Below are 11,782 nucleotides of genomic sequence, written 5' to 3'. Positions count from 1 at the left end.
TCAACGGGGTAGCCCTTTATAATGCACGGCCTTTCCGGATTTGACGCAGATATTTGATATGGTGGCAGAGTCTGGATTTCGTTCAGTCTGGACGATAAAATGTGGGCCATTCAAAAGTATGTGACTGTCCATAGTGACTGAGAGGTGACTGGTCTGGACACACCGTTTCATACGACAAAGGCCTTGCAATGGGATGACTCATCCTTACGGATGCTGAACAGGAAGGAATGCGGGGAAGCCTCCAGTGGAGGATGGCCCCAAGTATTTGGTACTCTACTCAGGAACTTTTTTGCCTGCCTCGCTAACTACAAGCCTGCTGTACAGTTGAAACCCTGCTACATTCATCAAGCACCATTCACAATATTTTTGCCTGCAGCGTCTAATCACTGCGCAATTAAACTTACAAAACCGCTCAGAAAAGGCAGCCATGCGACCCAGGAGGCCAACCGGATATCCTGGCGTGACGTCCTGCGACATACTCTAAACGCTATCTCATGTGGAACAATCCAAACCCAGATTGACGTCCTTGCACAATACGCCGCAGCCAAAAATGATAAATTTATGGAAGGGGCTCTCACCGCTCTAGTGGCATACGACTTGCCGCAATTCTAGCACAGAAATCCGACAAAGACAGCCCCCAAACATTTCAAAACTACACACGCATAAAGCTGAGAGAATGTTTATTGGTATTTAATTTGTACAAACACAAAGCAGGTTGGTACACTTAAAATTACTTGTATATTGTAAGGTGGTTCAGATGTGCAGAAACACCACTTATAAATACTTGAAAAACAAGGGACTAATACAAATTTGTGAAGCAAGCAAGGAATCTTTGGCAACAAGGAGCACAGTGGGAGGAAGAAAAACGTAATCCATTCTGCTCAGCTGTCATAGTACACAGCCAGATTGCTGTAATAAGTAACAAAAGGAATGTTCATTCACAATAATAGCAGTGTAACATTACAATCTTGGCAGCTTTCCAATGGTTGCTTTATGGCACACTGTCTGTACAAGCTCAAAATTACTGGATTCCAATTATTACAGCTTCTTCGACTTTTTCTTCATAAGCACAATTACAATTGGGCAATGTGATACACCTTCCTAGTGCTGGCCTGAGCTTGACTAGAACAGAGACCTAACTACAGCAAAGCAGCTCGTAAATCTGTTGTTATTGAATGATGAAACCTCCAAATCCCGTCTAGATGCTAAATGCAGCGCACACATGATTCCTCTCGTATAAAACACTGTACTTCAGACAGCAAATCAGAAGGTCCAGGGCAAGATATTACGAATGCACTCTGTCTTTCACCAAAAGAAAATAGAAGACGAGAAAAAAGAAAAAGGAAGATGGAATGGCACAATAGCTGTACAAGAAAGCGATAAAAACTTTTAAGCACACTGCCTGTTGTGAACCTTCTGATCATGTGCACACCTGTAAGTTCTGTCATGTTATAAAGTTTAGAACAGACCCAAAGTTGACAGCATTGAATTTTATCAAGCATGAGCTGCAGAGCTTTGGAAACGGTGAATTACTGCGCAAGACATTTCTCTATAAATAGCTTTAAAAAGAAATAAAAGGATGTTTGTTCAGCTCCTCACGTTTCCACACTAAAGGGCATTCTGCAAAAGCTGGACCTTGGTGCCATTCTAGACTCCAGTCCTTTTGTTTTAGGTGTAGCATTCATATCCGCTTTAGCAAAAGTGGCCTCATGCTTGCAAGTTCATAATGCTGAACATGACACGAGGCTTTGCACTTTATCCTTCCCTTCAGGAAGGCATTCACAAGATGTTTTTGTTAATGTTTCACGATGACAAATACATCAACACCACTTGAAGACGTGCATGTATACAGGTTTCTTTGCTTGTTAAGGACTGGTGGGGGAGATTTTTTTCATATCTGGAAGACAGGAGACCTGGGGCGAGTACATGAAACAGGAGGGAGAAAGTATGCACCAGTTTGCTCTCCCAGTCTTTTTGTAGGTGTCTCTTTCAGAACAGACCCTTCTTCTTTTCTTTGCGTTTTTCCTTTCCATCAAGTTGTCTGCAAAGAAAGGTTAGAGTTTCTGAGATGTAAAACTATACTGACACAGGTACTCTTTGCCATCAACCACAGTAAGCTCCAGAAGCCTCTATTCCCAATTAACACTTTGCCAATATTTTCGACCAATAGGAGAAGGGGGTGGGATCTTCAACCCCAAATGTCTATGTGTATGCTTCTGTGAACGACAGGGAAGTCCACTGCACTGGAAATGGAGAAGGCTTGTGTAAAAATAATCCACCATCACTGGTAGCATATGAAGTACTAGCAAGCTTTTGTGTAGAGCTTGATAGTTTGCTTTAGTACAGAATAATGTCATTCTTATTAGACCACTGAAAAAATAACCAAAAGGAACAATTCAGTGCACAACAAGCCAAACATCTCCTCTACCATCACAATATGGTCAATGATATTATAGCACACTTCTTGATGGTTCAGAATCATTGCCTTGACATCTCCCTTTCTTTTACAGTACAATTGCTGGTACAAATTTGCATACGTCATGCACCAAGAAAATGGCTAGTACATTTGACGTTTGTCATTGTGATGAATGCATGAAGAGGAACTTGAAACTAAAATTGTTAAATTTAAGAGAGACCTAAGAGTATGCAAGAAGGACCACGTCAATATTTTTAGTACCAAGGAAGGATTCCAAACTGTTTTGATTTCTCCTCCCACGCCCCACTGTCCACGAGGTGTAGAGGTCAGCGAAAGCGAAACGTGAAGGACTGTTCTCCCTTCCTCATGACAGTAATCCCCCAGGATGCAACGCGTGCGCAAGCAGCACTGGGATTTTCTGAAATCGTCTATTGGCATAACATTATAATGAAGTAGTGCCCCACAATAACAATCTCAAATTTACTAGCTATTTTTGGTACATCACATCAGCAAATTAAAAAAGAAAAATGAAAAGATACGAACGTCGATGAACAGTACTGGGCCAGCCAGGTTCGAAGCACAATAATCAAAACACACAGAAAAGAGGATACAGGCACAGAACGCAAGTTTTGTACACCTTTTACTACTGCTGAATAACTACAATAGTTATAGGCTGCTTATTATCATAACTAATTAAACACAGTTAAATTATCAGATAGATTAAATCGACAACAATATACCCTGACAAGATGCTTTTCTACATTTCTGTCTGTCAGAATAAAACTATGGTAACAGGGCTAGTAACTCAACAACAACAATGGCCACAGAAGTAGATCCAACATAAAAAAGAGCAAATATGATAGACTGTTTTTAAATAAGTGTGCAACAAACTATGAAATAAAATACTGGAAGTATGGTAAAGATACAGAAGCAAAGAGCGAGGGAAGGTTCAAGGAGCGCTTCTAGCTTGCCCTTGATAGATGCTACATACAGGCATCAAGTTAGAACATGACAGAAACAACCCTGAAGGATTAGCCATCTGTCATTTACCTAAAATTTGGCAGTATTTTGTGTTGTTGACAGTGACAACAGACACCATAGAACCATACCAAAAGGCTACTACAGGATATCAGAGTTCCAGAACGGCTGAGTTTTTGAGAGTCATTCCTGTTGCCTCCTAGTCCTCATGTACATGTGGTACAAATACCCTGTCCCATGTATAGTATTTGCATTTGGCAAGTTGGTTGGGCATACTGAGTGGAAAGCAACACAGCACATCAGGGAACAGGACACAGTGTGTCTGGTCCCTTTGTCCTGTCCTTGTTCCTGGTATGTTGTATTGCCTTCAAGTGAGCCTGTGTCACAACTTGGGTATAAGTGGCAGCAAGGCAAAGCCCCATAATAGAAAACAGAAGGAAAAATGGAACAGAAGAAAAATAAAGCAGAACAGCCAGTTTGTAAACCAGCTGTAACAAGGGCTCTATAAAAATCACTATCTGACACAAATTAATTGGTGCTATGTACACATGGACATTAGTTCTTATCTTTAAAAAAATCCTCTAATTAACAACACTCAGAATGAGTTTCAGGAAGATGTCAACATTTGAATAATAAATATTCTATTCTAATTCTAATACTGAATATTCTAATTTAAATTTTACTAAATGGAAAAAAAAAAAAATTTCCAGACTTCGAATAGGCCATTGATGCAAGCAACTGTTCAGGACACAAATTTTTGTTGTACGAATTCTCACATCTGTATATTTGTTAGGCAGATATGTAAAAAGAACCACACTAGCCACGTGTAACACTGGGTATGGATTTTTTTACAAGATGTAGAACTTAGTTATTACATATCTTCAAACTAGTTAGATTGAACAAATTAGCCAGTGCATCCACTCCGTACAGTAGTCACTGACATGTTTCACTAACGGAAACCTTCAAGATGCTTCTTGAGTACACAAGGATAATGCAAGCTGAACATTCTACAACCAAGTAAACTCTTATCACTAGCACCAAGCTACAGCTGCAGACAAGACGTCCTTCTTTCCCTCTATAGTATCACATGTTTGTTAACTAAGCAGGCATCTCCTGGATGTGCATAAAGGGAACTGTGTACTTCTAACAGCGAGACCAACACAAAACAGGGGAGAATCATTCTGGGCCTGCTTATACGAACATCGAGGAAACTCCTCAGCGGTGCCCTCAGTAGCTGCAGTATTGCCGCAGGGTAATGCTACTGTCCTCAACGCTCATGCAAGCATGCCCTGGTGTATCAATATTCTAAGTGAAGTTAAGCACATAAATATTATATTTTCATGTGTGTATGTACAGTTCCATGTACTGCCCCATATCTGACTAATGACAATAAAAAACACGATTCCTAATTTCAATTACTTCATGGTTGTGGGCTAGCTGTAGATCACATTCTACCTGAAATACTGCTGGCCATGGTCCAAGGAATGTTAAAACTGATGGACACCACTGTCACAAAATTCTAAAGGAAAAACAGAGTACCCCAACAGATCCTGAATGTCTGCACCATAATATGTAGCTTAGCATGTAAGGTGCATATGGTGTGCGTAACTGCACTTGTGGAATGCAAAATTGGAATCTTTTTTAAAATGATAGATTCATAATCCATTTTAGTGCATGTACATGAGAGAAATGCCCAAAAGCTGCAGGATAGTGTGCCTACATAAAATCTTGAAATTGATTAATACATGCAAATACACATCCATTTATGTCATTCCACAGGGGTAAAAAAAGTGGGTGCTAGAAGTTAAAAGTGAAAGAGGACAGTCATGGGAATAATGGATGACAGCAAAAGTTGACAGGCAAGAACACTTCCTGATCTTTAAATAGTTTTTTAAGTACAGGGTGTCTAGAGAAAAACTTTACAGTATCTTCTGTACTTCCTGTAACCTTTGTGCACACTGTGATGATGAAAGTTCGTAAAAACACGTTTTCTGTTTGGCTTGAGGAGTAAGAAGCTGGTTATGTCATAAGACAACTAGGATGAGTATAATTTTTGAGCTATGTGTATTTCTATGGGCAATACCATTCAAGAACCATCAGCTATTGCTTCAGCTAGACGCATTTCCATTAGGCCGCGCTCAAGGCTCAGTCAAATTCGCTTTACCTCTGCTGTTGTTACAGTTAAAAAATAACCAGAAATTGGTTGCATCTCTACTGGGAGCTAATGAGAGTGTACTCAGCCAACGCCAAGGCCAGTGGCTTTCGAATTATACTGCCAACAGAGATAGACTTAGCCGAAAAATTATACTTTCTATTCCGTTTATGAGATAGCTCCACCCGGATTTGAGTGCATAAATAAAGCAAAAGACAAAACTCTTCACCATTGCAAGATATGGAAACACTGAAGGAGGTGCAGAAACAAATGTAAACGTTAGAATGCCCTGTACTACGTCCTAGAAAAACACGGGATCAAGAACGTAGGAGTAAGGCACGATGTTGATTACACTGATTCTAAACGGGCTACATTTAAGCATATTACAAACATATGACTGGAAAGTATGCTCGACAAAAGATAGTGTTGTTTTTTAAGAAAACAGATTGTAACGACAGTAAACATTTGGAATAGGGTATCATTTACTCCTTCCTATGTTTCCACACTGTGCACTTCCATCTATTTGTGACATTTTTGAAAAATGCACACTGGTACCATATAAAATGAGGACATAGAAATGCAAACAAACTTTTTTGTAAAAAACAAATAAAAAAATAACAATTTACAATACCAAGAAGAAAAAAAATCTGCTTTTTAAATGACAGTGTGGAGCACGGCTATGAACATGTTTGCTGTTAAGACGCTGTGGACTTCTATCTGTAGTATTAACTAGATGTGAAATCTTTTACAAGTGCTTCCTAGTATAGAACTCTAAAATTCTATGTATTTTTTCTTTTTTCAACAAGATTAGGCAACAATCAGTCTGTGGTTATGACTAGGCTTCCACATTATTGGTGTTTATTATGCGTCGATTTTGGTGCATGTTTTTCAGTGCTTAATTTTCTTTGAGAAGACAGTGTTTTTCAGTTAACGCTGCTGTATATAATTTGTTTACCCACTGAGAAAGAGCTCGCAGCTAACAGGAGGGTGGACAGCTTTCACGATACGCAAGTGGTACAAACCAAATTTAGTGGCAACTGAATCAAGTGTGCCAAACTCACGGGATGAGGGAACAAGGTCAATCCTGCACGTTCCCAGCTATTAGGGTACTGAGGATAAAGTAATCTTTGTTTCATATACGTGTACATTAGATGGTCACTTCTGATTCATTGGATAGTCAAAAAATTTATCAGCTCGTATTTATTGACTTTTTTTTGTTTAAATCAAAAAGGTGGAGCCCTACTTATGACATAGCCTCATTACAGCTATGGTTGAAACCCCTATTGATCTTTCTCCTCAAGGCATTCATCCTGTTTCCTCCTTGACTGTGATAATAAACACTTACAATACGCTCATAGTACAAATAAGCAGTGATGTCACAAATAGTTTTCGGCTGGCGATAACACTTCCAGAGCATGTTTTCATGTGAATTGTCCAAATGAGAATAAAATCATAAAAGGAGAGTTTCACTCAAAGAAAGGAAAACTGGCATAAACAAAAACAAGAAAAACAAAGCAAAGAAACTTGCAAAGGCAACAGAAGAGGTTGTAAACAAAATTCTTCAAGGAAGATGCTGACTAGGTAGGTTGGCTCATTTGAAGTGCAAAAGAAGAAGCAGAGACCAAAGGGCATGCTACATCTGTCTGCAGTTCTTTCTGACTGGCATGGTGTACTGCGTGCATTTGTGCCTAGTGAAGCGGTCGTCGGACACGCACCTGCGTAATCTGAAAGGACGCAAGGCGGCCATAGTAGCAGCACTGCAGATGGATTCAAGAAAAGGAGGTAGGGAAAGACAAGGCACCATGCATTAAAGCTAGACTGCACTCAGAGTTAAATCTTCCACAGTACAGCAGTACCCACCAGTAGCCCCTTTGTCCAAATCCAGCAGACATAAAATCCTCCATATTGTTTGAAACTTAGACAAACCCCAAATTGACCATCAAGGCACAGCGTCAACTGTCCATTTAGCATCGCTTTGATGCAACTTGCAGAGGGGAAAAAAAAAGCCTATTAGATCAGGATGTAACAATTTGAACTTAACATTAACTTCTATTTTTCAAAAAGAATGAAGGTAATAGATTTAGTTCTAGTATAACACAAAAGTGAGCTCATATGCCCCAATGTTTTTTGCAGGAGGACCAACAAACCATGAGCTATGTGTATAAATGTGAATTAAAAGTGGTAAGTATTACACAACGCAATCTTCGCGCTGTAACAGCGAGAAGTGCAGCCTAGCTTTTGAGTGTAAGTTAAATATAGCTGCCAAAGTCTAGTCAGTTCCTAGCTTTCATGCTGGTAATGATCACCAGAATCCACAACTTTGAGAAGGTAGAACTGAAAAAATGGTGGTGAGCTGGGTAACATCGATACTAGAATAGGAACTCAGAGCTTAAGGGATACAAAAAGGATGACACAACACCAAGGCTCAAAACCAGCAAACGGCTAGCAGCGATCTGCTGGTTTAAAGCCTTGGTGTCGTGCCGTGCTTTCCGCTTCCCTCAAGGTTCCTATTCCAGTATGAGCTTTCAAAGGGTCAAAATTTAAAAAATACCGACTTGCTTACCCATATCTCTTGAACTTGCCGATAAAAGCCGACAATTTATAGCCTCCTACTTAGTCATAATAAACTTTTTCTATAATTGTCACGCTAAAGCAGGGAGAACTAACATTGCCAGGGGGTCTGCTAGGAGTCAGTATTTGAAATAAAATGCTGCTAGTTGATAAAACATGGCTGCTTTCACATTCCATCGCTAGCTGTCCTAAGCAGTGTTACTTTATTATACGGAAGTGCTGACTGGTAATTCTTTTAACCTTGTTTGTGACAATCAAATCTGTCGCATTACTGCCACAAGCAGATCAAGAAAATTGTGCGCCTAACCATTTTATGCCATTCACCTTGTCCTGAATAATGATAGAACACCAAAGAAACGAGTGCTGTCAGTGTAGATCCACTGAGAAAGGACTAAGTTTTTGAGCACAGCTGTAAAATACTTTACTGAAAACTACAGGACAAGTGGCAAGGCGAGGGAGTCCTGTGGCATTTCTGCATTACAAAGACTCCCTTCATGGACCTTGTTTTGTGTGCTGAAAAATTGGAAGGGACCAACACCCTTCTAGCGCCTATACATTTGTATTCACACTAAAAGCAGAACTGAGGATGGTGCACAAAATATTTTTTGGACAGGAAAAAGAACTAAGCTAATGAGCAGAAAGGACAGAATAAAATAGGAGTTCTGTTGCACACAGCGCGAGATTTATGTACTAGTTTATACCATTATACTTGGTTGCCATTATACTTGGCACATATGGTTGCATAATGAGGTGGGATAGCAGTTAGAAATACAGTAAGCAGTATATACATTTCATGCTTCCATTGAGATTAATTTAAGATTGAGGTAGAGCAGGATAAAATTGTAGTGCATGCAACAACAGCAAGCAATGTCACACACATGCAAGTGATACAGAACAAAAGCTGATAAAACAGTAATTTTGAAAGAGGGGTTGAAAGCATGCAAGCCTACAGTATGTTTTTTTAAATGTATCCAACATTAGACATGAATGTAGATATGGAATCCACCAGCAGGCCCATCAAGAAAGACCATGTGCAAGAAAACCTTACTTTTGAAAGCTCTGTGTGTGTATTTATGCACCAACATGTTTAAAGTAGGCTTGAAGTTGTAGTAGGAATTACATTTGCAAAAAAGGTGAGTGTGGCAGTGTTCCAGAGAGCATGGAGCTTCAACAGAGATCATATCAGCCACAGGAGCTATAGGAACCTATTATCCCTCTGGATTATATTTTCATGGTTACACATCAGATATGACATTTTTGTCACAGCATGTGATTTCTTTTAAAAGCAGAGTCCCATGGCACTACTCAGCTCTCACTTGGTACAAGATTGGCGTTTACATTCCTACTCACATGTGAGGCACAAAAAACAAGCTTGAAATAAAAGCATCAGCACATCCATGCCAATGATGATACCTTGCGACGAAACCATCTTCAAGCCTAGCGTGAGAGGATAATGTCGCCCTCTGAGGGCTAGCCTCCCTAAATATGTGCCTTACAAAAAAAAAAAAAAAAAAAAAAAAAAAAGAATCTCATCAGCTGCTGCTGCTGACAATCAATGCTGAATGCAAAAACCACTGCCCCACATGTTGCTAACATATGGGGTGTTTCATATAACACGTTAAAAAATTGTATTCAGAAACCTACTTGTCAGAAAAATTATGGAGTCAACACAATATATATATATATCTCAGGGGAGTTTTTGCCATGACTTCTGAGTGCTTCTATCAATTTTTAATTCTATTAATGTTATCTATTTTGCAATTCCAAAAACCGTCGCTTCGAGGGTGCAGTTTGTCAGCAGGGCACGGTTCGGCGTCAACTTAATGCAAGATGGGGCGGAAGAATGCGGCGACTCGCCTCTTCCTGTTTCCTTCTCACTGTAATTTCAGATAACTGTGCTGTTATCAACAGAAGCATTGAAAAATAAAAGCGCAAGGGCATTTCCATGGCCTGCTCACAACGCTTCTTTCAGTGATCTGAGAGTGGTCTACAATTTGGTGGCCTTGAAACAACATTTTTTGCATTTTTTAAAATTATGTTTATTTTTATTACCATTGTAGTAGGGACTGTATTTTGCATGAAATGGGGTAAATCCAACATGTGCTTTCTGTTTCTGGCAAAAAAAACATGAAGTTGGCTTTGCAAGTTTTGGAGTTCAATTCAGAAAATTAACTTTCTCACAACTTAAATTTGATAAAAAGGCTCAGAAGCCATGACAAAAGCTCCCCTGAGATACTGTATGAGTAGTAATTTTTGCAAGGACTCAATTTTTGCGATTTTCGTGAATGCTACTTTTCCGTGAAATTAAAGTCCCGCAACGTAAGTGACAACCTTAAAAACGCTGTCATACAGGATCAACGTACCGCAAAATTAAGGTGCCGCGAAATATTACCCAAACTTGCCTCCATCCAAATTATTAAGACCGCGAAATTAACCACTTACACAGTAAATAGTGTTGACCCCATAATTTTTGTGACAAGTAGATTTATTAATACAATATTTTAACAGGTTAGGTGAAGTACCCTGTATAAGTCAAACTTCAACACATATAACCTATCAGAAATACCTGGCAGAATGCCGGGTAGTTCTACTCTGGAAACATGCCCACTGTGATGAACTCCATAACAATATTGACTGTAGGATAGTGTGTATGTGCACAACATCAAAGTTACATTTCTTCTTCAAAACTGTGCCATAGTCAGCAACACTTCAGAATTAAACTATGTTGTGTGTTTCTTTAATGAAGGCAGCATTGTTTTGTGTAGGCATCATATTGCACAGAGAAAAGTTGGCTTGCCTTTGGGAAAAGCTAGTCTGTCACCACTATTTAAGCTCCCCCATGCTTGGACGGCAAACAGCTTTTAGCAGCACAGCATTGTATTCTTGTTCTGACTGCATGATTTTGTTTTTAGGAGTGTATTTAATAAAACATCGAATGAGATGGTTTTTCACAGTGAAAACAGAAAGGGTGGCAGACACCTGAAAACCCAATGCTATGCAAGGTGCAGTATTGACACTGACTCACCTTAGGTGTTAAACTACTCCATATTATATTATATTAATATTATTCTGACAAACACTTGACTGGGTTGTTATGTTACATCATTGAGCTTTCAGAAAAACAATTTTTGTTGCAATACTTTGTATTAAAAGCAAACTGACTTCTTGTCACCTAGTCTGAACTAGAGGGAGGGGATCACTGTAGAAAAATAAGAATTACACCCTCATAGCAAATGAAATGTCATTTCCAATATATTGTACTATGCCTTGCTGTACATGCATGAAGAAATAGAGGATGGAAGCAAAGTGTCAGCTTCATCATAAAAGGGAACCAAAATAATGTCACTTTACAAAAGTAATACTAGCTCAATTCAATATTAACGCCTAGCAAATAACATAATAATAATAATAAACAACATAATTCCTCATCCACCACTTCGCCATGTCCAACAAGCCGAGCAGTTCACAGCAAGCGGCTGCTACTTCAATTCCTCCACTTTCCAGAGCTGTACATCACAAAAGTGCTCCAACAATGTGGTGCTTAAGCGTAAGCTGCATTTCATTCCGGCTTCAACCCCACTGCCACACATTCATCTCACGCACTATTTCAGCTAGAGATTTTGGTACATAAAGCTGTTGTCAACCCCAACTGCAATAGCTTACTT

The 11,782-nt window shown here is 39.3% G+C and overlaps 1 protein-coding gene across 5 annotated transcripts in view; it reads right to left on the bottom strand.

The window, feature by feature from the left end:
• Positions 1–663: 663 nt before the first annotated feature.
• Positions 664–11,782, bottom strand: part of LOC135378094 (septin-7-like) — a 45,103-nt gene continuing 33,984 nt past the window's right edge. For 4 of the 5 annotated variants that reach the window (XM_064610964.1, XM_064610960.1, XM_064610962.1 and 1 more), the window contains one exon: positions 5,247–7,270. In XM_064610964.1, the coding sequence (XP_064467034.1) occupies positions 7,180–7,270 (91 nt within the window). In that variant the 3' untranslated portion in view covers positions 5,247–7,179. Of the gene's footprint in view, positions 2,042–5,246; positions 7,271–11,782 lie in introns of those variants that run through there. The other variant, XM_064610961.1, reaches the window with a different exon arrangement.

Source organism: Ornithodoros turicata, chromosome 1 (assembly GCF_037126465.1).
Source record: "Ornithodoros turicata isolate Travis chromosome 1, ASM3712646v1, whole genome shotgun sequence".
NCBI lineage: Eukaryota > Metazoa > Arthropoda > Arachnida > Ixodida > Argasidae > Ornithodoros > Ornithodoros turicata.
The sequence above is the reverse complement of the archived record's forward strand: the minus strand, read 5'-3'. Positions and strand labels throughout refer to the sequence as shown.